Source organism: Miniopterus natalensis, chromosome 15 (assembly GCF_054644295.1).
Source record: "Miniopterus natalensis isolate mMinNat1 chromosome 15, mMinNat1.hap1, whole genome shotgun sequence".
In the NCBI taxonomy this organism is placed as follows: Eukaryota; Metazoa; Chordata; class Mammalia; order Chiroptera; family Miniopteridae; genus Miniopterus; species Miniopterus natalensis.
This window is the reverse complement of record NC_142095.1, coordinates 44,115,602-44,140,917: the sequence shown is the minus strand read 5'-3', so window position 1 is coordinate 44,140,917 and position 25,316 is coordinate 44,115,602. Positions and strand designations below refer to the sequence as shown.

General features: G+C 43.9%; 1 protein-coding gene across 2 annotated transcripts in view; it reads left to right on the top strand.

Moving 5' to 3' along the window:
- The window catches only part of CADPS (calcium dependent secretion activator), a 434,238-nt gene that overhangs the window by 332,734 nt on the left and 76,188 nt on the right, over positions 1-25,316 (top strand). Inside the window, exons 17-22 of one of the 2 annotated variants that reach the window (XM_087825064.1) lie at positions 3,302-3,408; positions 9,510-9,666; positions 10,471-10,612; positions 17,920-18,066; positions 21,356-21,511; positions 25,097-25,244. In XM_087825064.1, the coding sequence (XP_087681190.1) occupies positions 3,302-3,408; positions 9,510-9,666; positions 10,471-10,612; positions 17,920-18,066; positions 21,356-21,511; positions 25,097-25,244 (857 nt within the window). The remainder of the gene's footprint in view (positions 1-3,301; positions 3,409-9,509; positions 9,667-10,470; positions 10,613-17,919; positions 18,067-21,355; positions 21,512-25,096; positions 25,245-25,316) is intronic. The other variant, XM_087825065.1, reaches the window with a different exon arrangement.

Genomic DNA, 25,316 nt, shown 5'->3' with positions numbered 1-25,316 from the left:
TGAAAGTCACTTTGTCTCTTTGCTTTTTTACCATCTGTCTTCACCAACCTGAGCAGCTCCCCGGCCACCTCCCGGGCCTCCTCCGCCCACCCAAAAGCAGGCCAGCATGTTATGTCAGAGGCTCAAAGGCATGCCTAGGCCAAGAGCAAGTACTATAAACTTCTACCGTTCCTTTCCTCGGCAGCTTCCTAGTTTAGTTTGCTTTTCTGTTCATTTTTCTTCTTGAAATTTTGTTTTGGTTTGGAATACTAAGCTGAGGCTCAGGCTCTCAAGTTTGACACAGTAGGTTTGCGAAAGAGAGCATTTATTTCCAAATGTCCACTTTCTTTTTTTTTTTGTCTAGCTATGTCTGACATATGCAACATTTTCAAATCTCAATGTCAGCACAAAATAACATTGTTGTTGCATAACATTTTGCATGACGATTTTTTTTTATATGTTATGAGCTTCAATTCTGTTGTATGAAATGTTTAATAAGAATATTGTATTTTTAGTTTCCCTTCATCAGTGCTCCAGCTAGTATAAGATTGATAGGAATGTTGCAATACAATTCAAAACAGCAGAACAGACCCAAAAAAAGTCATTTCTAAGCTCGAATTTCTCCTTGACCTCTGTTGGGGGAGGGAGAAGGTGCTAGAGGATTTTGCACAATATTTTCTTTAAAGACAACATCTTAGAGAAGTCTCTTTAGTACCATTTTTTGCCATTCAGCTACGAAGCTAGCTAATGCAAATGAAGAGGAAAAGAGTGTTATGTCTCAATAAAGTGGCTTAATCTCCACACAGTGGAGCTGCAGCTGATTAATAGTAAATGGAAGTCTTGGCTACATGGGTTAATTGGAAGATCAAGCATTCTAGATTAAAGGAACTTTAACCTGCTTACTTTAATAAGTTGCATGTTAAAGTAAAATTGCAAAAGGTTTTATTAAACATACTGTCTGTATATATACGTCAGGCATACACATGTCTGTGTACATGTACACACACCCACAGAATGGCTGCGTGCACATATACACTTTATGTGTATCTATCGATATATATTGTAGTCAATCTAAAAGCACTGCATATTAAAACAAATCTTCAGGGGGTCCTGGTTTAAGCAGCTTGGGTTTCTCTAAACACAAATATCATTCAGAGTTTTTAAATGAAAGCGCATAAAAATTTCGGTGGGAATTATTTCATTTCTACATGATTTGCCATGTACAGCTAGAATTCCCCTAGATTTGGTGAGTGTTCCACCCAAAAGGACAATGCTCCCTATTTTTAAAGCAAACGATTTCAAAGATGTGCCCAAGTGGGATTTCCTGCAGATTTGTGTTAATGTGCAGGCTTGTCTGGTTACTAGAAAACGTATGTAAGTGTGTGGTGTGTGTGGGGGTGTATGTGTCGAATGGGTAATAAGCATAGAATGAGGATTTGCAAATTGATGTGAATATCAACTAATAAAAAATAGTAGCTATGCATATTTACTATCAAAATGCAAGTACCTCACTCTCCACGTATTACCCAAACATATATACACAGTATGTTTGTAGAAATGCTTGAAAGTCTGCTAATGAAATTATCACAGTCCATTTATGAAATTATAAACAGGCCAGGTGCCCCAAAAGCACACAAATCACTCACTGCTTCCCCAAATATTGATTGCTCTAGCCCAGGCAATGTGCTCTCAGCCCCTGAGCGCCACGCACCCTCTGCTGAGTGTGGGATATTGGCTGCCTGATCTGCATATTTATGTTCCCCGCAGTTCCCACCGTCAGGCCCTAACCATATCCAGCCACATCTCCACCTGAGCATGGCAGAGACAATGGAGCTTTCCATTGGCCGGAATCCAGAAAGCCCATTTTCACACCAGTCACCAGGCCTCACTGGACTGAATTCTCTCGATAATCTGACCCAGTCCCATCCACCACTCTTAGCTCCCAGAGGCGCTGGGACACTCATCTTGCACAGTATTTCACTGAACTTGTTTTTCATTATTAAATCCTAAATTACTGACCATCTGATATATTCATCACCTATCTAACAAATGCACAAAGAGAAAATTATAGGGCACTTTTTTTGTAAAGGTGCAACCAACCTCCTATGATTTTGTTTAAACACTGCCCCCCATAAACAAAACAAAACAACAAACCTTCCTGGGAAGTATTAAGTAATCTCCCCTAGGAAGAAAAATCCTGGAGCCAAAACGAGTCTGCTTCGGATGAAAAACAAGTTTTGGCTGTCCTTTTTTGCACACACATGCCTACCTGTGAAATCGTGCTAAATGACCTTTATTGCCGTTATATCCCAGGGCCTCCCACTGACTGAGGCTTCAAGGTTTGAAAGGATCTAAGCATGAAATACAAGATCCCTGTGAGTTCAGACTGGTTGAATCCAGGTAATTTCATTGGCTGAGAAAATCCTTTATATTTTAAATATTACTCTTTTCCTCCAGGAAAAAATTTATAAGTTAGGGTAACATAATGACATTGCCAAACATTCCTGAATTCAGCTCTGTAAAGAAGGCAGCAGAAACCAGGGTTCAGTTTGTTCTTGAGTCAGATAAAAACACAACCCTTTCAGCACAATAGAAACTAAAAACAGAGAAAAACTTCGAGTACATTGTTGCCACCTAACCGATAAGATTTCAGTTGTGCCGACCAGCGCCAAAGACTACCATTACTTCATCCAATAATCCTTTAAATAATATGATCCTGCCTCCTACCTAATGGCCCAGAAATGTCCATTAAGTTTCAGTCTCCTTCCCGGACAACTCAAAACAGCCAGACCTTTGACTCTGCTTTTTTTTAAATGAACGTTCCAGTACCTATGAAACTTGCAGACCTATAATGAAAAATATTCTGTCGTATCGAATGTTTAAGGACAAATCCAGGAAATAAATGTAGCAGCAATCAAGATTAAGCTTCTGTTACATCTCCCCGCTTCAAGGAGCACACACACAGTCTAGAGAGTGATACAAGAGAGTATAAATATGCTGTCTTTAAAGAACGTGTGTACAAAATGTCACTCGATTCGAAATGGGCTGTCGTAGACCGCGTCGCTTAAGATGCCAATTGGAAGCTGGAGCACTGCTTTTTCTTAGCATCTATGATGATGATGATGATGATGATGATGATGGTGATGATAATACTAAAATGGCTTTCTGGTTTGCTCACTACTAATCTTGTGGCTCCTAACATCTGCATGACACTTTTTTTAAAAACTGTTAACTCTTCAAAATTTCTTATCCATCCGTTCTAATGGCCACCAGACTAGGCTGACGCTTTCGCTGGATTTTAACACAAATTCTTGTACTACAGAAAATGTAGGCCGGTTAATCACTCCCGCCAAAAAGCTGGAGGACACGATCCGCCTCGCTGAGCTGGTCATCGAGGTTCTGCAGCAGAATGAGGAGCACCACGCAGAGGTGAGCGGGTCACGGGTCACCTTGTCGGTCAGATGCCTGACCCCCTTCTCTTTCGAATGGCCTTGCAAAGAGCAGGCAAGGGGCAGCTGGGCAGGGCCAAGCCTTTGGAAGGTTGTTGAGAACAGCCGGGAAGGGGCTGCCTCTTGTACGTTTCAGCTGAAGGTTTCAGATGTTTCTAGCGACACGCAAAAGAGGTGAGTGTATTTTAAAAATGTTATTCCAGAGCACACGAAATACTTCTTGGTCTTTTGTGGTTGTTTCTGTGGCCACCACGGTTGTTTTTATTTATTTTTATTCGGGGTGTGGATCGCAGGCCACGTTTTTGGATGTATCTCCGTCACTTACGCATTTGTTGACCTCCGGTGACCTGGGTGGCTAAACACAGCGACAGAAGGGAATTACTCTGTGTTGTTCAACTTGTCGATTCTCCAGCACACATCTAAACAAACACAGCTTGCTTTTTCTTACAAACCACTGTCAAAATGATTGTGTTGATAATACTTATGAACCAAGGGATTCCAGGCTAAGTCCCAAGCCTGTAAGGACTTACCAACCCGACCCTGCCCAGGAAGATTCCAAGGTTCCGCTGTGGTATCGCTGCCTGCTTCAAAACTGGGACTTCAGATCCTAGGTCTCAAAACCACCTTTCCGAAAACTGCACTAATTCTCACGCTTCCTCTCCGTTCAACTCTACAGCAAAAGGGGAAGAAAAGGCATTCCATTAAAGTAGTTTCTCAAGCACCTAAAAGGGTCACTGCCGTGACTAAGTGAAAGCTGACAGCACAGTTAGCTGACATCTAACACACATAAACCCAGTCATCCCGAATAATGCCTGATTGCGTATCTAAATTTCCTCCCTGTTTTTCTACTCTTCCACTCGATCGTGGCTGGTCGTGGCAGGGGAAAGAGGTATGTGACTAAACCGAATGAGCCAGCCACCTTCTGTGTAGTCCGTGCATGCCCTCCCGGTACCATGTCTTCCGATGGGACTTTCCTGGGGGCTCCTGCTTTCTAACACTGACCAAGGAATGTAACGGCAACTTCCAGCGGGCTGCTTGTGAAATGGGGGGCCCTCCACGGCAGGGCACATGTGGGGTGATGCTCTCGTGCGTGCATGAAGCAATCGATACACCTGACCACGACTGCAGTTACATCCCGACACACGCCTCCTACCTGCCGTGATGCTGTCCTCGGCCTGTCCTAGTCTCCTTTGTCCGTCTGTCCTTACAGCAGATGATGAGTTCCGAACATGGTAACCAGTAGCTGCCCGGAGTGATACTAATCTTCCTCTAAGACTGTCTGTTTGTGAAGCATATATACAGTATTTATATAGAGAGAGAGTGCCACAGAGTCATATTTCTCTGGAACCCTCCTAAGAACGGGGTGAAGTCCCCTTGAGGTGGGTGTAACTTCTATGGCCCCCAGCAACGCACAGCTGGGCGTGAGGAGAGGGGCCCAGCCAGCACCCGCCAAACAGGAACCTGGGTCGAACCTCCAGACATGTAAAATTAAGTGGGGCTAGAATTTTTTTCTACTCTATCCTATCTGATGTTTTTCTCAGGTTGGGCACATTTGGGGTTCAGGTGACGGTAAGTGTGTTCTTTCCGGGTGTCCTCGGGAGCGCCGCCAGAGGCGTGGTGGGCCCCGGCCTGCCCTCCCCTGGTGAGCAGCCAGATTAGACATTTTTGAAGACACGAGTACAGAGAAGATGGTCTTCCTCAGGCCCTGTTGTACTTTTAATTAAATGAGGGAAGGAAAATGACAGACGTCCTTGATTAGTAATCAAGTTATTTTTGAGGCTGTTATGGGCTAAGAAAGGGTGACTATTTTCCCAAGTTACTCAAAAGAGGTACCAAAGGAAAGCTGATACTCCAAAAAAGGCAGGTGTGGTTTTTTTACTTTTCCCCCAAACACTTTTTCACTAAGTGCTGATCATCACCTTAAAAGGCCCTAGTCACCATGATCATAAAAATATTTTAATCTTACATATTTAAAAGCAATTTGGGGTAAATTAATAGGGAAGAAATCAGTTCAGCTCTGTTTTCATTTACTAACTTTAGAAGTTAGGAATGAAAACTTCAGCATACTTTGGGATTTGGAGACTCAGTTTGCTTTTAGATAAATGTACAGGATTATTTCCTGAATTAGTAATTTCACCCAATCACAAAATTTCATTAATCAATCAAAAGCTACCTATGCGCTGAACACTGAGGTGGCGACTTCTGTGCTTCTCTGAAGGACAAGGAAGCACGAGGCAGCCTCAGCCTTCAAGGAGTGCCAGGGGAGCTTGAGTCTGAACCCTAGCTGTGCCTCTTCCTTGCTTGGTGACCTGGGCCTAGTTGCTTAACCTCTCTTATCCTGTAAATTGGAGGTAACAATAGCATCTAGCTCAGATGGTTGTTGCTAGGACGCAGGCTGCATTAGGTCGAGTGCCTGGTATTACGCCTGGCACATAGTAGGCACTCAGCAAAGCTTGGACGTTGTATGATTAGGAACAAGTTGGTAAGGAAGCAAAATATATAAAAAGAATGGTAGAAAGGACAAACCTAGGTGGAGACCAAATGAATGATGTACAGCGGGCTTGTTTCAAGGTGGGGCTGTCCTCAGTGTTCACTGACAGGTTGCAATCATCTGAAAGCTCTTAAAACTTGCTGAGGCCCAGGTCTCTTCCCAGCTCCATTAGTTGGAATCTTGTGGGGAGGAAGTGAGTATTGGTAGTTTTTCAAACTGCCCAGCTGATTCATGTACATGGCCGGGCCAAGAGCCACCGGGTACAGCCAGAGGTAGAACTGGCCCTGGCACACTAAACACCAGGCTGAAGTATGAAAAATTTTTCCTATTGCCCATGCTCAGCGAACTCTAGAAAATGACTAAGTCCCAGCACGGAACGTGGCTACGTGGCCACGATGTTTGGTGGCACCACAAATGAAAGTGGCAAGTAGACTTGCTCCCCCACCAAAAAAACAGTAATCCTTAAAGCCATTTTAAACTCCAATATAAAGTAAATTCCAATATAAAGTAAATTCCAATATAAAAAATTCTCTACAGGTACAAATAGATCACATACGCACACATGCAGCGTCATAGTCATCTCTTAAGTGCAGCTCAGTTCTGCTCTCAGAGCCTGTGTTATTCTCTCTCTCACACGCGCGCACACGCACCCAGGAACTACACTTTCATGTATTGTTGCTTCAAGTTCCCAATCTCTCTCTCTCTATGTATATGTATGTATATGTATATATGTATTGTGATAGTACACAGAGGGGTACATATATACATGTAATTTGTGTACAAAAATACAGTGTGTTCAGTGTGGTTGACTGTACCCCTAAAGCATACACCTTTGCCTTTAAATAATGAAAAGCACTAGGTAAGTATTTAGAAGCCGAAGTATAACTTCTTTTTTTCTTTGGAAAACTTTTCTAAAGACTTTTGATGCCCACAAACGTTGAGTTATCTCATGTACAAAAATAGCATTCACCTGTCTGCACAAGCATACAATCAATAAATCTTGTTTTGTTTTTTAATTTTAAAGATTTGCTTGGCTCAATCCAGTCACGCAGACTCTGTTCATTTGATTGAAATTACAACATCCCTTTTTGGTCATTACTGCCCTTAGCAGAAGCTTTTCTCCTTCCCAGAGTCAACTTTCATTATGAGGTTCCGAAAGAATCACCCTGGACACAGAGACACAGATCGGCTCCTCCTAGCACCCCTGTACTTGAACCCTCTGTTCACTAGAATCCTAAGTTCTCTGCCAGAATTCAATAGTGAGCATTCATATCGCAACAGCCGCTGCCCTTTGCAGGGCTACCTATCTACATGATTATTAGCACCGCAACCGTAGGCAACTGCTCAATAATTTATTAAATTCCAGTGAGGGGCCTGAGTTCTCTATAGATAGTAAAGGAGGGTGCTGCTTATGGTCTCTGGTTTGCAACTTTTAAATAAAGGTGGTAAGAACCAGGTACGAGGTTGGGCTAAATAGTTTTTAATTTCAGGCATTTAGGGCTGGTGTTTTGTTTTGTTTTGACCTGTCATCCTAGAGAGCAAAAGGGGGGTGGCAACTCAGTCTCCCCAGGAACTGTTTTCTTAGACTGACCCTGAAAATGTAAAGTTAATCAAATAACAAAAGAATCAGTACCAGCCAACATTTCGTGTGCCTTTGTGAGTTTTGCAAATATTCCACATCAGGGCTGATAAGAGTCAGCCCTCCATTTAGGGCTGGGGGTGGGAGTGGGGCTCCAGCGAGTTCTGAGTTCTGATGCGTGGAAGGTCTCCGCCTAAAAAGCAAGTGGCTGGGAGAGCCCAGGGGTGGGCTGAGGATTTCCGCCTCTGGGGGTTCAGCCAGGTAGTCAGTGGAGCAAGCCTCAAACCTCAGGGCTCTCATCTCCAGGTGGTAAAACTACAATAAAACCTCATTGATTCAGACCCAAACACTTGAAATGTGTGACAATCCAATCGCAGCCGTGGCTCTTTTAATTTTTCTTAAGTAAAATGTTTGACAGGACCTCAACTTTCTCTGGAAATTCTAAAGGCTCTTCTTAAAGTTTCATCCCAGGACCTGTGAAATTAAACCTACAACGTACATGTCAATTTATCTATGGTTATTAGAAGTTTTGAAAAAACGCTTTTACATTTATGGTGCGTTCAGTGAGTACCTTCTCCTTTGAGGCTCAGTACAGACTGCATTTGAAAGCAGCAACTATCTATTTTTAGGAAACCCAATAATTTAGGCTTTTATGCTGACAGACTAGCCTCTCTCCACTCCCCTTACTCTGAATCAGTGAGGTTTTACTGTAAATTAAAATGGAAACAGCAGGTGTCTATTTCCAGCCAAGCTGACCTTGAAGAATGGTCCATGACTTGATTTTTTCCATTTAATTTGCAAACCAGCCACATGTTGATAAAGGAGAAGTAAGTAAAATAAAATCTCATGAAAGAAGAGAGGTGGACCGCTATTCTGCCTCCTAGTGGCTGTTAGAATATCCCCAAATAACAATAGATCACAGAAGAGCTTGGCTATTGAACAAACACTTTCATTTATGGAATTATTTCCATAATCATCTTTCATGTTTTCAAACGCCTTCCATCTTTTTTCGGTGAATGCTCCTGAAAGTGTTTTCAATGTAAATACTTTATGGCACTGGGTGGGGAGGTGGGGGACGAGACGAGGCTGGCGATTTGTTTTTGTTTTATTGCTGTCTTTGAAATCAGCAAAAAAGGGCCTGTTGACCGCCACTCATTCTGCATGCTCCCTGCCAGAAATGATTAGTCAACATGCATGCATGCCTTTGAATTGCATTCACATCTGGCCAGTCCGATGTGAATGTCGCCCCTGAGACCCTGCACAATGATTTCCAAGGACCCACGTGCATGAAAATGAGTTACTTCACTGATATTTTTTGGTTTTCAATGTACATATGTGTCCAACCCGCTCCCCCCCCCCCCAAGAAAAGTAAGCCCCCATCTCCCTAGTGTAGCCTGATCCTCCCTGCAGACAGGATGCGAGACCAGAGGCTCCCTGCTCAAAGACATTTTGACTCAAAAGTTTTGTGACAATTGCAACAATGGTTCCCTTTGCCTTGGTATGAAATAGGAATAACATTTCCAGTGCATAAGAGTCACCAAGCTTGTATGAGACCGTAGACAATTGAGCCCCAGACGGGTAGATATAAGTGAACACACATTGCAAATTTTCAAGTTAGACCAGCAGAAAACCCATAAACACAGTGAAGAAACTCCCAGATTCTAATACCTTAGAGCAAGAGCTGGCCAACGACAGTGATAAAGAGCATGGCCCAAAACATACTGAGTTATTGTAAATGGAACAGAAATTCCTCATCTGTCACATCTGCAGCTGAGTCCCCTGACCAGTGGGTCGTTAGGGACTTTCTAGGGCAGGCCTGGAATCCCGGAAAGCATGGCCTCGGGACGCCCAGAGGCCCAGCTGCATCAAAAAGGCTGTTCTCTTTACAATAAAACTACCGACCCCCGCTGACGCACACTTAATCCTGACAGTGAGGGCTTCGCCTCCATCGTGTGTCGGAGAGAGCAGCTCATTGCCTCTTGGTCTGTTGTTTTTCTGCCAAATTTCAAAGGCCTTCGCGTGGTGGTCGGACTTGATGGTGGAGCACGCCGAGACGTTCCTGTCACTCTTCGCGGTGGACATGGATGCGGCGCTGGAGGTGCAGCCCCCGGACACGTGGGACAGTTTCCCACTGTTTCAGCTGCTGAATGATTTTCTGCGCACTGATTGTATGTATCGTCTCTGACTGTTAGGCCTTCTAAGTCATGTGCAGATAAACACACTGTTTAAGACACACTGATAAAGATAAAACGTCTTTATCCCAGGCAGAGAACAGGCTGGACATAGCTCTTTGTGGTTTTATTATTAATTCAAAAAGAAGCAAACTTATAGGTGATGGACTTTCTTCGAACAAGTGTCCTGTGACAGAAAAGCCCCTCGCTTACCTGGGCAGAACCCAAGAGCAGTGTCAGGAGTGGTGTCCTTGGGGTTCATTTGCTCTGGAACAAGCTAATTAACCTCTTCACATTTTTCAATTCTTATCGAAAGGTGCTTTTTAGATGAAAAAAAAAAAAAATTCTAGCTAAGTAACACCTTGAGCATCTCTGAGTATCTCACTCAACACATAGCCATAAAGTGGACCTTCGTCCCCAGGGAGTGATGAGGAAGGGGTAGAGTAGTCCCTCCTCCCGGTAACACAGCTGGAGGAAGGGGAGCGGGTGCAAGGAGCACCTAAAAATATGTCAGTGGTGGTTTTGTTGCTTTTAAGGGGAAATGATTGCTTTTTTTCTTAGAAGAGAGACACAAATGGGTAAAATGTTTTTGAATTCCATTTCCTTTCCATGCAGATTTAAGCATGAACTTTGATGCTATTCATGTACTTTTTTCTTTCTCTTTTTTTTTGGGGGGGTGGGTTCGGGGGCACTCTCTTAGAAGCCATATATTTAATGTTGAAGACGATCTTCTCTGTGTGTATGTTGTATGCTGACAAAGCAACTGTGGGTTCTTACCAAGATTTTGCTTCTCTGTTCTAGATAACTTGTGCAATGGAAAATTTCACAAACACCTGCAAGACCTGTTTGCCCCACTTGTGGTTAGATATGTGGATCTGATGGAGTCCTCAATTGCACAATCCATTCACAGGGGCTTTGAGCGGGAGTCATGGGAACCAGTCAAGTAAGGAAACCTCTTTTGATACCATCGGAGTTTGGGTGCAAATAGCTGGAGAGTCATCCAGAAGTGGATTAATGGTGTCTGATGGTTTTCAGTGTTGGCGTGACAGAGAGCAAACACCACACAAGTTGCCCGCTAGGATGCACATGGCCTCCTTGGCCAAAGGGGAGAGCGGGAAAGAGGTTGAGAAAAGTTTTATGAAATGAAATCTTTATTTCATAAGATAATAAGGAATAAGGGATAGAAACCTGGCTGTGGTATTTGTACTGTGTATCTTACTCCAGTGGTGTTTTCCCTAGGAATTAACATTTCCCAGAGTGTGTTCCACAGGGTTCTAGGCAAGGGGCCACCAAAACTTTTCCATAAAAGGCCATATAATAAATATTTTTGGCTTTTCAAGCTACATGATCTCTGTCACAATTCCACTCTGCTGTTACAGCACCAGAGCAGCTATAGGCAATAGGTAAGGAACATGAATGTGGCTGTGTTCCCATGAAACTTTATTTGCAAAATCAGGAGGCTGGCCTGTGGGCCATAGCTCGCCATTCTCTGGTCTAAGCCTCTGAGACAAACCTCAAGAAAAGGACTCCGTGGCCAAATGCGATTAGGAAACTCTGTGCACTCCACACCCTTGTCTCCCAGCAGAGCAGTATATTTCAAACTCTGATAACATGGTAATACAGAACCTTGCTTAACTGCTTAACCTAGGGTTACTTGACCACAGTACTCATTTTTTTAATGGGATATCAATCTAAAGGACAAATTACAGGACATCCTGTGGGTTGTGAATTTAGCAACATCCATAACTGCTTGGGGATCTGTTTGAAATGGCCAGTGGATTCATCGCCACCTCCATCCCCCAGCGAGGAGGAGAACTGGGACTCCGGGTGCCGGAGGGGCAGTCTCAGACTCTGCTTTCTGGAGGTGTAGCAGGCTCCTAGATGGAGAGAATTTTCTGGTATGAGTTGAAAACCATAAATAAAGCCTGCTGTTAGCTTTGCCCTGTTAGCTTCTCCCCTCCTCCCCTGTAAGAAAATGGTTTTGTTCTTTCTAGTCCTTTATGTCTTTGGAGTGGAGCACAAGGGGGGTGCAAACAAGCAGACTTTCAGGCACTCCAGAACCAGTATTCAGAGACTTTTCTTCCATTTGGAAGCCTTGACTTATCTCTATCTTTAAGTGGCTTTCTGAACTGGACCCTCCCTCTGCCTTATACTGTGTAAGACTCTGACTGGTGAAGAAATTAGTGCAGCCTCCCTTCCACCTCAGAGCTGGACTTGCCCTCCCGCCAGCAGGTTAATAGGTAGTAGCTCGTCATTTGTGACACTTACCAGGAAATCTACGTTCGAGCTTGTTATTCTCAGCTCTACAACAGTCTCTTAATAGGGGCCTGCGACTTTTAACTCGTGAGAATAAAACTGGGTCCCTTGGTTAACGAAGGACTCTTTTTTTTATGCTCACTGTAATCAAGACAGTTGTGCTTAAAGAACAGGTGAGCAAGGAAAGGGCTAAAATGAGTAGTTTTCACATTTCGAAAATAGCGATGGTCTTGAAATAGCATTGACTTGCTTGGTTGAAAGTGGACACCCCTGGGAGGAAGTGACCAGTACCCTTCCCTGCTTCTTAAAGGGCCCTAGAGTTAGGACCTCGCCTTCCACCCGTAGCCAGAAGGCTAACAAAGGCAATGAAATTGTTCTCTCGTCTGCAAAACTGATTTCTTAAAATGTCCCTACTCAGTGTCCGAGAATGGTTGGGAAGTTCTGTGACAGTGTCACTAAAGTCATTTCATAATCTGTTCAGTTCTTCAGAAACCAAGCAAATTACTGCTAATTCTTTTTGACACACTGACGATTCTTAATACTGTCAGAAGTAAAGACAGAATCAAAGTCATTTTCGCAGTTGGAGCTCTTCGTGTGGCAATATTTGGTTGGGATATTTTAATGATTAAAAAAATCAAATTTGAACTCATGGATCAGTAGAGAATCTTTTATGTTGACGTATTTTTTAAGTAGCTTTTAACATGGTTGTGGCTTGTTCAATTCATACTAAATAGTACGTGCCCTTTAGAGTACGTAGAGATATGTGAAAGTGCCAACTAAAACATATGCTTAATTAAAATTCGTGGAAACCACACACATTTTATCAGGGGGGTTGTATAGAGAGTGTGGGTTCCGTGGAACAGATTTGCAGAATGGGCAGTGCGAAGCGCGGGGAAGAGAGCCTGGGGACGCGCTTCCGAGCGAAGAGAAACAGAGTAGAGGGAACGTTTATCTGACCAGCCAGAGGGCTGATAAAGAAGCAGAGATTCATTTTTCTTTGCGGATGTTTTTCCAAGTAAGACATGGTTTTTTAGAATGTTTTGCATCAAGCTGACTCAAAAATAAGAAAGTGACTTGGATCAATAGGCTTAGCTCCTCAGCCTCCTCTAATTTTGCTGCATGACCCCCGTTGTACACACAGAGAGACGCAGACTACAGCCTTGCTTTCAATCAGTTGTTACACTCGGCTCTGTGGGCACCTGGTCATAGGTTAGATGACTGCGAGATGCATTGTAAAAGCTTCCCTCAGGACAACTAGTCTTCAAAATGTTAGAGATGGGCAGCACTCTGACACGCTTCCGAGGAACAGATTTTAAATAGTCTTCAGATTTTCTTATTTCGAAATATAGCCATGTACAAGAAAAGAGAGATATAATCATCATTTGGGTTTGAAACGAGTATTTGGCAGAAAGGGTAAAAGGGCTGTCCTAGTGCTGCCTTCCTAGAAGGATGGCCTTTGGTCTCTGCAAGAAGAGGGAAGGGCCATCAGCTGCGTCGCTGTTCCCATTAGGCCAGATAGAGTCGCTGGTAGAACCTCTGCTTCGGTGGAGTGTGGTCACAGCTGCTCGCCACGGCTGAGGACAGGCAGCCTCTCGGGGACAGGCCCAAGCTGCAGCCCAGAGCCCCCTCCTGGGCATCCGCCAGGAAATGTCACAGGGCCACCACCACAGTGGGGCAGGTTGTGCCCAGCCCTCCCGGCCGCCCTGCATATCAGCTGTGGGTCCTAACTAGCAGGTGGACATTTCTACCAGCTCTTTAGAGTTGGTTCGCTGCTCGCCAAGTCATCGCGGAGGAAAACTTAGAAAGCGTCTAATCCAAAGCTTGCCAAGCCTAGTACCCCCTCCGCACTTCCCTTTCCTTGACAGGTCCTCTCTGTCTCTACGTGGACACCTGCGGGCACAGGGAATCCCCGTGTCATGGTTGGGATGGCTCTGAGCGAGAGCCGAACACTGCTCCTTGACATGTGTACATGGAAAAATCTGGGTTTCTCAAAATGCACTTTCTCTCTCTCTGCCTGAGATACACATATGAGGACTTTAAAAATAATACCATTTTCCAGACTGTCAGAGGTGTCAATACCTTAATGATAATAAACTGTCAGACCAAACCCACCTTAGCAATATGTAGGTGGCCTAGTTTGAAACAGACAAGATCTAGACATGGAGTCAGGACTCCTGACACTGACGGTAATTTGCTGGGTCGCCTCGGGCAAGTCAGCGGACCTTTCTGAGCCTCAATATCTTTCTTTGAAAAGCAAAGACTTTGAACACCCAAGACTTTTCCAACACTAACGTCCTAGAAAATGTGATTTTCCATATTCCCATTTGACCACCATTGCCTCCCTAGCACCTAGGACAGGGCCTCGGACATCATAGGTGTTCAGTGAGTATTTATGGATTAACCGACCTTTATTAAGGACCCCATACAGGCTGAAAATTGTAAGATTACACTAGAAAAACTGTGGGAAAGGGAGAAGGAAAAGACACATTCGCCTGTTGGGGACTGCAAGCTAGGTGGGCCTGAGCAACAAGACCACAAGGAAAAGGACTTTGACTGTTCACCGTGCTTTTACCAAATAATAAAGAAGAGCACAGACGAGACGGGGATGGGCTTCCACTGAGGAGGAAGCTAGGGTTTCAGGAGCAGGGGTCCTGGGAAGAAGCGTGAGCAGAAAGCGGGTCGTGCAGCAGAGGCAGTGCTCTGTCGGGCAGCGTGGATGATAGAGCGGGCAAGCGATGAGCTTTGGACGTTCTCAAAGCCCGAGAATTTTGCAACTTTGTTCTCTAGGTGTTGTTTTCTGAACAGGAGCTTCACAGCTCCCAATGCTGGTGAAAATTGGCCCTTGGAGGGGGGGAGGGCAAAAGGACCTTACTCTTGTTGTATATATCCATATACAGTATGGACTCTATTAAATTTTCACAGGGAAGGCAGCTGGGTGGTCTGGTGATGACAATGAAAAAGAGGTTGATAAACACCGCTGTAAACTCTGAGAAGATATGAGAGTGCCCACGGCCCAGAGTAGGGATCAGACCTAAGAATAAGCGCTGAGAGAGACACTCGTGCCCAGAGCACCAAGAGACGACAAGATGTGTTACATATATTCAGCAACAAATGGCCGATAAAGTAGAAGACATCCGTGTCTTACCTCTAACCCATCCATAAATCTAAGCTTCCTTGAGAGAAGACCCAGCCATGTTGTCTCTGCATGAAGACAGTCCCAATTACAATCAATTCTAGAAGCAAGGAATGGCTCTAGCTCTAGTCATTCCCATCAGTAGAAATGATGAAGAGCCCACATAGTTGTAACTTTCATCCACGTGGGAGCGAGCAGATGAGAGCTTTTTAATCCAATGTTCCACAGATGAGGCCCTTTGACATGAATGGGAGCGATCCTTTCTCAGCAGCATCTGCAAGATGAATGAGCCTAATTTTTAATATGTATCAGTTGTTAGGACTGTAATTCACACTTCTTCTACTCTTCAGAGACGTCCTATTATGATTCTCACAGAGAAGCATGATGGGCTTTTTAGGTAGTTACTAAAGGACCCTCGGAAATAATAATTCATTATATCCATCAGCAAACCCAGGAGCCTGAACTGACCTGAGTGCTACTTGAAAATTTCCCCTTTCACATGTATATAATGCTTGCAATTGCCTCTTTAATTGTTAATATAAGTTATTAATATCCAAATGAAATACTAGTAACCTTAGTAATATGCTATATTATTTTGCGAAAAGCAGAAATATCAAGCATTTCTCAGGTTTCTAAAAGTAGAGCATTATAATATGTCACAAGAAGGAAGTGTTTCTACGAGTCCAGTGCAGTAGTCCAGCCAAAATGTCATATTTTACAAATACAATATGTTTTGATTAATATAAGTATTTTTAATTTTTGTGTGCAAAACAAAGCTCATTTCTAATTTGTGTACGCACCATCCGCTAATATGTTCAAATTAAGTTGCTTTTGCATACATTCGTGTGTTAGTCATTCCTAGCTACTTTTAATTTGCTCAGAACTGACATTTTAACTTTCCAGGCTGCCATCTCTAAAGATCTCCCAATTCCTTCAGCATTATTCAGTGTGTGCATCATTTAATGATCACATTTGCTTATATAGGATTACGCATGACTCGATGGAAATCGCCAACAGTTTTGCTACGTGGCAGTATTTAAGACTAAGAACCACCAGGGACTGAATTCAAAGTCACATTCCCCAGTTAAACCGAGAAGCATGGAAGGAAAAGTTCCATTTTCCCTTCTACTCCATAGTCATATTTAGCTTCTTCTCTTGACTGTTTCCACAAGAGCATCCTTTAGTCCCAGGTAGAGAAGTACAATTAGCTTTCCCACATGTGACGTGTAAAGGACACACCTGTGAGACACCTGTGTCCCTTAAGGAAGAGAATGCCAGCTTGGCAGTTTTGCAATCTAAGTTTTTCCATCTACAAGCTGGGGCTATATCATCATCGCGAAAGAAGAACTTGATTCTAAAGGGAGACAGGTATGTCCAGACTACCTACAGGGGCCAGAATTTCTGACTTATCAGGAGGCCTGCCCCCCTAAGCAAGCCCAGAGGCAGCTCCAGCCCTTGCAAGAGTTCTGCTAGTCAAACACAGCTTGCCCGGGGCAGAGCTGCTTTGGCAAAACTCGCTCTTCTCCTGCAAGATCCAAAAAGAAAGCCTCAACTCCTTTGCCAAAGTGCTGTCAACTCTACTTAAACAGGAAGGCTCCTCTCAGATGCAGAGTTGGGCTGGGCTCCACCATGCCAGTGACTTTGGCTGGATGGAACACCCTTCAAATGCCGCCACAGAGACACGCGGTGCCAGCTTAGGGAGAGTACATGGCACAGTCCTTCGAAGAGATACGGTTGATTCTAGCTGGGGTTGTCATTTTGTTTTATTTTCACTCTCTAGTTAAAACCCTTTATCTCTCTTTCAGCACATCACTTGATTGACCTTTGTTCAAAAACAAAAAGCTTCTATGAGGTCACGTTTTAAAATGATTTATTACTTTTTAACTTACATTTTAACTTTTTAGAGAAAGATATACAGCTTTAATTTTCACAAACTAAAAATACCTTTAGAACAATCACACAGATCAAGAAACAGCACATCCCCAGCACCCCAGAAAGCCCTGTCACTCATTCTAACGCCTCCATCTCACTGTCAAGGGCAATCACTATAACATGCGGCCACATTTCAAATCCACTTGTGGTCAGAGAATTTACTATAGAAGCTAAAGTTGGGGGTTTTTATTTGCATGTGTGTGTAAATATTTCTTCATTTTAATTGGACTTAGTTTGAGAAGGGAAGTTTCCATTTTCTTCAAGTGTTCCATAAAATTATTCAAAGCCAGTCATTTTTGATACAATTCCTTCATCCTTGCCATCAGCTTGGACACCCCATGGCACACACACCGGTCTTCAGAAGTATCAGTCAGAAAGAATCCTGCTCCCGTCCACCAGCATTGTGTGTGCATTCCAGTGGGTGGATTCCTGTTACGCCACGTAGCTAATATCTGACCTAAGGAATGTGCCTCCACCAAAAATAGGCTATAAATAAAAGTAAGAAAAGTAAAGCGCTCCGCCATTTCTCTCCATCCCAGCTACTCCCCAGCAGCCCAGTCACAGCAACGCCAAGGATTCCACGAACCTCAAGTTTCTAGCACAGGACAAGCTCTAGACTCTGATGGCAATGGATTTGGAAACTGCAGACCCTCACAAAGGCATTTAAATAATGTGATCATTGCAGAGAGGTGTCCATGAGTGTCCACGCTTTCAAGTCACTCTGTGGTTAATTTTTCCATTAACTTCTGTCATTTCTCTCTGACCACTGAGCCACCCCACCGCCGCCCATCCGTCAGCTGCCTTCTGCAGTGTGTTCGCTGTTGTCTGCCTGTGGACTTAGCCAATTTATTTACGACTGTCGTGTGCTTCTGCCTCATCTGCATTGTCACTGTGATGGTATTTTTTCTTTCTGTCTGTTTCTTCCACAGGAGTTTAACCAGTAACCTACCCAATGTGAACCTACCCAATGTGAACCTTCCCAAAGTACCAAATCTACCAGTTAACATCCCTCTAGGCATCCCACAAATGCCTACTTTTTCGGCACCGTCATGGATGGCTGCTATATATGATGCTGAGTGTGTATTCAGTTCACATTAGATCTAATTTAAATTTAAGTGATCTTGGCATGGATATGTCTTGTTTATTTCTATACATCCCATATAACAGAGATGGAGAGGGATAATTAGACATATTTTGCTGATCATACAGAGACAATATTGTTTATTTCTGGCGTGCGGCATGTTTGTGAGACGCTTGCTATATATATACAGCACTAACAATTTGTCCTACGCCCACTGAACGCTGAGGACTATGTTCCGCTTCCTGAATTCTTTTGCAGAAAGATTCTGCCCATGTTTTGTTTTTTGCTCTTTAATGCAGGTGGCATACTTTAGGAGCTGTTTATCCAAAAATAGTCCAGGAAACCTCTTTGATGGGCCGGCCCATCATCTCTGACCTGATCCAAATTTAAGAGGGAGGCGCACCTACCTAGAAGCTTTCTTTTTTAAAAAAAAATTTAAAAACTCCTAGAGACTGTTTAAACCAGGAAGTATATTTCTGGTGTCAGCAAATGGCAGGATATAGTAACAGTATGTTCAGGGCTAAATGAAAATTTCTGAATGCATCAAGCCTTCGTCATGGAAATGTTATGTAAAGTACTTCCCAAGGTCATAACGCAGTCCGGAGCGCTGAGCTCGAGGTAGCAAGATGTCTGAATTTGAGACTGCAAGATTTGAACAGCAAATAATGAAGTTTTTTGGTAGCCATTTCATCTGTGGTCTGAGTGTGGAGGCAGGCTTTACATCCATCCACACAAATACCCGGAACACACGGGGTTAGTTTTTCTTGGAGGCCAAGCCCTGCCTTCAGTGCCAGCCAGCAGTTCACGGCAATGGAGGTTGAGCAGCCATTTCTTCTAAGGCTTAGGAAACGAATCCTCTTTTTTTCCTTAGCAAGAAGAAGATCCAGCACCTCTAAATTCTACCGCAGGGAAATGAAATTAGAACCACGTGCATGATTTAATAAGTGAAATAGGGCTTAGTGATTCTGTGCCCTCCTTTGATCCTGTTCTTAGACCACAGCTAATTATAGGCCAGATAAGCTTTTTCTTGAAAGAATAAATTGGCACGTTTTCAAAGGGAAGTGTTATTATCAAAGGAATAAAAAATGATCTGAAACTGGCAGTGAGTTTTGAAACCATTTCTGCTGTAATGCAGGTAGAGCACGGGACGTTAAAATGACTGCTCTACTGGGCTCCTCCAAAGCTGCCTGATCTTTTTTAAAACCCGAGTTTGTTCACAAGTTCACAATGAAATCATAGGGTCGATGTGTCTGATTCTCATTTAAAGTCCAGTCAAAACCTCTAAAAATTTATATCTGAAAAAAAATCTAAAAAACACAAATCATATTCATGCTAAGATGACTATATTAAAAGTTAGATTAGGTATTAACTGTTAATAATTTAAAAATAAATATCTGAAAGCTTCCCTTACCTTCTTCTGTGCATGCTCTGTGACATTGTTTTTGAAAAGATATGAATCAAGACATTGTAATAAAGCAGATAATGGTCTCTGTTCGATTAATTAAGGCATGAGTGGGAACACATTTTGGTAACTGCTCAGCAATCAAAATAATCTTGGTGCTATTGCCTTAACATTAACAGTTTATCTTAAAAATAAAAAGAAAATATTCTTTTCCTCATGTCAAAACTTAATAATAAGCTCTTCAAAGAAAAAGAAAAAAACCCTAGAAGAATTTTTTGAAACTCCGAAACCAGATGGGTGTCAAAATGTTGTTGTAATAAATACCAATTATTGCATTCATATGTACTTAATGATTTAAAACATACAACCATGCAGTTCCAAAACGGGCTTTAGACTAGACAAAGTTGGGGTTTCTTTTTCCCAAGCCTAGGGCGGGGCAGGGGGGAAGGCTGAGCTCCCACGGAGAAACGGTGCGTCCCCCCACTTCTGAGCAATGCTTATGGCAGTCTCGGAAAAGAAGGCCTCGATTCTCAGTCGCCCGCCAGGAAATGCCTGATTCTATATCTTTTCATTATTCCAGTTTCCTCCTTTGCCACCTTTCATTTTAAGGACGTGTTTCCATGTTACCTGCTCCTCGTGTCAGATACGTCTCCGTACTGACCTCAGCCCGGTCTGTCCTTGAAAACCTGTCCGTGTTGCCGAGGCGCGGCTCCCCTCGGCATGTGGGAGCGGCCTCCCGCCCGCGGTAGCTGTGTATGCATTTATGCACTAGCTATATTTCTCTCTGAAGCATTAATTCAATGCAGCTGGCATCTGTCACAATAGAAACACCCACTCTCATCTGTTTCTATAGACGATGTCAGAACAAGTGGTAATGCATGGTGTGTTGGACATTTTATAAATTACCGTGTTAGCATTAGTGGTATGCGAGGAAGGGGGTGGGAGGTGGCCACCCCTCAGAGCTCCAAATGGGATCGTTGCAAAAGAGAAAGCCAGCCAGAGAAGGGCGAGAGGGCGAGAGATGGAGCATTTCCCACACACAGGCTTTCCGTGGATGCCCCGGGTAAAAGTTTCTTACACGTCACTGTACAGAAAGGGATCAAGACCAGTTTCTCCATCTGGACTGGGTAAGATGGTGCAATGGTAAAAAAGGAAAGAAAGAAAGCAAGCTCAGGTTCTGAGCCCTAAAGCTTTGCAAGTATCTCTTGTCCACTCACCTCCCCCCTCCCAACCTTGTCCCGGGGCGGCCTATGCAACGGGCTGGTCTATTGGACTAATAACCAATCTGAACAAGACTCGTGGATTCCAGGTACCCAGGGGTACTTGGCTCCACCTGAGTCACCCCGATTTCTTTCCAGCTCTTCACGAGAGAAAGCAGGTCCTCGCTCACCACTTTGTTAGCACTGTCCTTTGAAAACTCAGTCTGTGCAATCTCCAAGAGGCCTCCGTCCTGGAGGGGAGCTGGGAAATGCATGAAGCCCGAATTCTAATAACTGCATGTTGCCATGTAGTTATTATTTGTTGAGACTTACTTCTCCCCCTGGTTCGTGGCCTTCATCTGAATCATCACATGTGTAAATGTGGTTATTAAAAGAAGGCTGATTTTTACCATACACTGTTCTCCTGGCCGTTACGGGGCAAATGTTTCTCAGACTTCTCACTGGTCTGGAATAATTGGCTGAACAAAGCCGACTGGGTCGTGTATGGTAAAACTCAAAATCTGCCGGTGGAGAATGCCCCCACCTCCACCGCCAAAATGCGGCGTTTTGTATGTTGAAGCCACTGTTTGCCTCAAGCCTTCTAGTCCCGGTTGTCTATGTGTCAGCTTTTCCAAGCCCAAGGCCAGTGGGTGACTCTGGGTTTTTGATTTTTACCCTGCCAGCAATGGATCAGGCACCTCAGAGGATCTGTTCTGGAAGCTCGATGCCCTTCAGACCTTCATTCGAGACTTACACTGGCCCGAGGAGGAGTTTGGGAAGCACCTGGAACAACGGCTGAAGCTGATGGCAAGTGACATGATAGAATCTTGTGTCAAAAGGTAAGCGAGGTGCCTGGACAGCCTCGGCACACCTTCCCCACCACACACTGACCAAGGTCAGGGCAGACGGCCACTCTCCATTGGCCATAACTTGGAGGTGTTTGGAGAAAGTGATTGCTTATCAAAGTCAGCTGGAGTGGTGGCCACCCAAGTCTAGCTTCTGTTCACTTGCCCCACGTCTGTCCCAAACCAATCGATGTGACTGACTGTTCTTTCACTGAGCTCCATGAGGGAAGGCTCCATGTCGGTTCTTGTCTGTCTCTGTATCCTTGATACCTAGCAGTGTCTGGCACAAAATACTTAGTAAATATATTTTAAATGTAGGAGTGTATGCATGATGGGTAGCCAGATGAAAATAAAGACGCACATAAAATTCCAGAGCCAGCGTATCCAGGGCAGGGAGCAGGAACCTAGTGAATTTCCAGCCGTGTGGGCAGGACCTCAGCAGCCTTGTTCATTCTGTATATATGAACTGAGCCTGTACTACATGCCAACTGTCAGTTGTCTTGTGCAAAATCTAACTATCAACAGGAGGGCATGAGACATCTTGGTGCTTTGCCACTGTGGGATACAGGATTGAGGTGGGAAGGCTGCACTGGAAGCTCCCAGGTAGGCTGTTCTGAAGGCAAGGAGAAGAAGGGACATGCCTGCATTCAACAGAAATTGTCTGAGCTCCTCCTACACACAGGACGGTGCTGAGCTCTTGGCGTACCAAGGACTGCATCCTTCCTCGTGGACTATCTGTACCTGTACATCCTCAGATTTGACATCATTATAGTCTCCTTGTCTATCCCCAGACACACGCCCAAGGGCTTTTCCCAGCTCACAAAGATTCCATTATTTTTCCTCAAAAAAAAAAAAAAGACCACAAGCCTCACAGGCCACTCAGATCTCCAGATGTTGTGTAGTCTAGTTGATGGACCAGTTGTGGGAGTTGGGGGCTGGGTTTGGCTGGGAGTGCTCTGAATTCATCATTTTATGTCTTGGAAAAAGAAAAGTGAAGTAATAGCATCAAAACTAGAAACCAAAAAGGCAGGAGAGCGACACAGTCCCGGTAGGCGAGGGGCTCTGCAGGAATTAGGAAAGTAACGAGGTGCTATGGAGAATCCAGCCCGCTGTTGGCTGGCACTCGGGAAGCTCCAGGTCCCGGACACCCATTTTGGGGGGCTTTGTTCTTTTCTTCCCACTCTGAGAATCAAAGGCAGGTCTATTTCTCAAACCCAAGATACAAATGTTTCCTTAGGATTTTTACTCTCACCATCTCCTACACAGTCTGTCTCAATTCTAGGAAAAGTCAGTCTTTTCCTATGGCCCAACCATTTCACAAAAAACTGCTGGTGAAGGTAGTCCCTCTGCGGCAAAGTGCTCTTCCCTGGTCTGTACCAGGGCCTGCAACGCATTAGAATTAAGGCTAAAGCTTCTGATCCACGCACACAGTTGCACAGAAAGACACGTGTGCCCTTCTCTGAGGAGCCGGTAGGGAAGAGTAATAGGGAGATCACATACAGGTGTGAAAGGTGGATAGTGACTCTGTTTTATCACTTACCACACATCTTCGTGGGTCAGCCAACTCAAAGACTGTGAGCTCCTCAGAAGCGGGGGGGGGGGTCTCATTTTGGGCTCCTCGCCCGCCCCAGGTCCCAGCATCACGCTTGGCACACAGTAGCTGTGACTGTTTTAAGACGTGGCATCCACATTAGTAGAGCCTAGAACCTTTTCCTTCCTCTTTAGGACAGAATAAAGGGCCCTTGTTCTAGGATAACATAGGAAGGACATGATTCCATAGATGTACATATGCAAAAAGCCCATCGGGCATTCCTCATTTCCAAGTTTTCTAAGAAATGGAAATTATTCATTTGATGAAATCATCCATTTGATGGACTTGACAGAGCCTCTAGTCCAGCCTGTATCAGGGGCTGTGCTCCACACAAAACAAGGTGCCCTAACCGCCCTCACGGAGAGTTAGTTGGATTAACTGACCTCTCCGTTCCTGGCTTTTTGGTCCTGTAGAGCCCTGTCGGTCATAGTAATTTTGCATTCGGCTTCCTCTTTTCACAGGCCCACAATCTAAGGGCTGTGAACAGCTCTCCTGTGAAAACAGAAGACGATTACTTCATTGTAAGGGATCGATTTAGCATTTCCATTTCTCAAATTGGGCCGGAACTGGCACGCGAGCCTCAGAAGATCCACACAGGGACCTGTCCAACTCAGTCCCATCAGGCTTCCTTTTCACAAAACCAGAAAATGATGTATTTTCAGCATAGCTTAAAATGATCATCGTGATTAGAAAGCTACTTCAGTGCACCGAGTCTTTAGAAGCCAAGATACATTTATCTTTAACATGATCATATAATATATAGGAGTGTTTTAAGGCATTTTTTTAGTTGTTTTCTTGAGAGCTGGGCTTCCAACCTTAGAAATTATACTTGGCTTCCCCGCATGCACCCAGGGTGTGTTCGCAAGCTGGCATCCTTTCCCGAGCTAGCTAGCTGTGTGGTCCCTCTATGCACTGTTAGAAAACTGCTACAAATCCCTCTTAAAGGGATGCTTTCCCGGTGGCTGGGTGATCTCCACAACCTGACGGTGAACAACGCTAGAAAGACGCATTGGACAAAAGGGCCCTTAATCAAACCACTTACTAACCAGGTGCTTTTTTCTAAAGGCGTGTGATGATGTGACCCACTTCTCTAAAAACATAACCGGGCCCCTTTACAGTGCTCATATCAAGGTTTAGGTCTCACACCTATGGGACCAGCTGGCCATGTCGGATGAAAGTTTCCCCGTGAGCAGTTAGCATATTGCTGGGATCATAGTTTCACCTAAGTCAGAATTATGTCACTTTAAATGTCCACCATTACACGATTCTTAATTTGGTAACTATATTAAGTCACTTTTACTTATAAATGTAATATATTCTTATTGCAAAATAAAACATTGACATTGCAATGCAAACAAACAAGCAAGCATAGTGGAGGTCCTCCATTGCCACTTCTGCTCATTTCACTCCCCTCCGCAAAGGGAACCATCTCATTTTTTAGTCTTTAAAGCAATATAATAAGCTTGCTGGGTTTTGGGGGTGTGTTTTTTTTTTTTACTTCAGTCTCATTCAAAACCAGAGTAAAAAAAAATAAAGTAAAATAAATGTCCTTTACGATTTTTTCCCACCATGAGATTGTGAAGATTAGAAACTGCGTTTTTTTTTGTTTGGTTTTTTTAAATGAAGTGATTCAAGGTAGGCAGTTGCCAACGTGAAAGAACTTGCATATGCTATAACACTGTAATTGGGTTTTTGTTAATTCATTCATTTTCCCGCAGTTAGGGTTCTCCATAGCATGTAAACTATAGACAGAAATACGCTGAGCTACAGGTGTTCCGCGTGCTGCCAAGAAAGAGGGGTGTGTGCGGCTGTCTCCCTGAAGAGCCTTCCTTAGCTGGGGAAGTCATTTTCAAAAGAACACATGTGAAGTCATTGTCGATTGAAACTGATTACAGCCTTCAGTTTTCTTTTTCCCTGACCTCTCAGAAAATGTCTCCTCCTGCTGCCATCGAAATGCTGAATTGGTCTTTCCTACTTTGTTTTAATAGAACCAGGATTGCATTTGAAGTTAAGCTGCAAAAAACCAGTCGATCAACAGATTTTCGAGTCCCACAGTCAATATGCACCATGTTTAATGTTATGGTTGATGCCAAAGCTCAATCAACAAAACTTTGCAGCATGGAAATGGGCCAAGAGGTAAAAAAAAAAAAAAATACGGATTTCCCCCCCACCCCCTTTCATTGATCATGTAGAAGAAAACTTCACAAA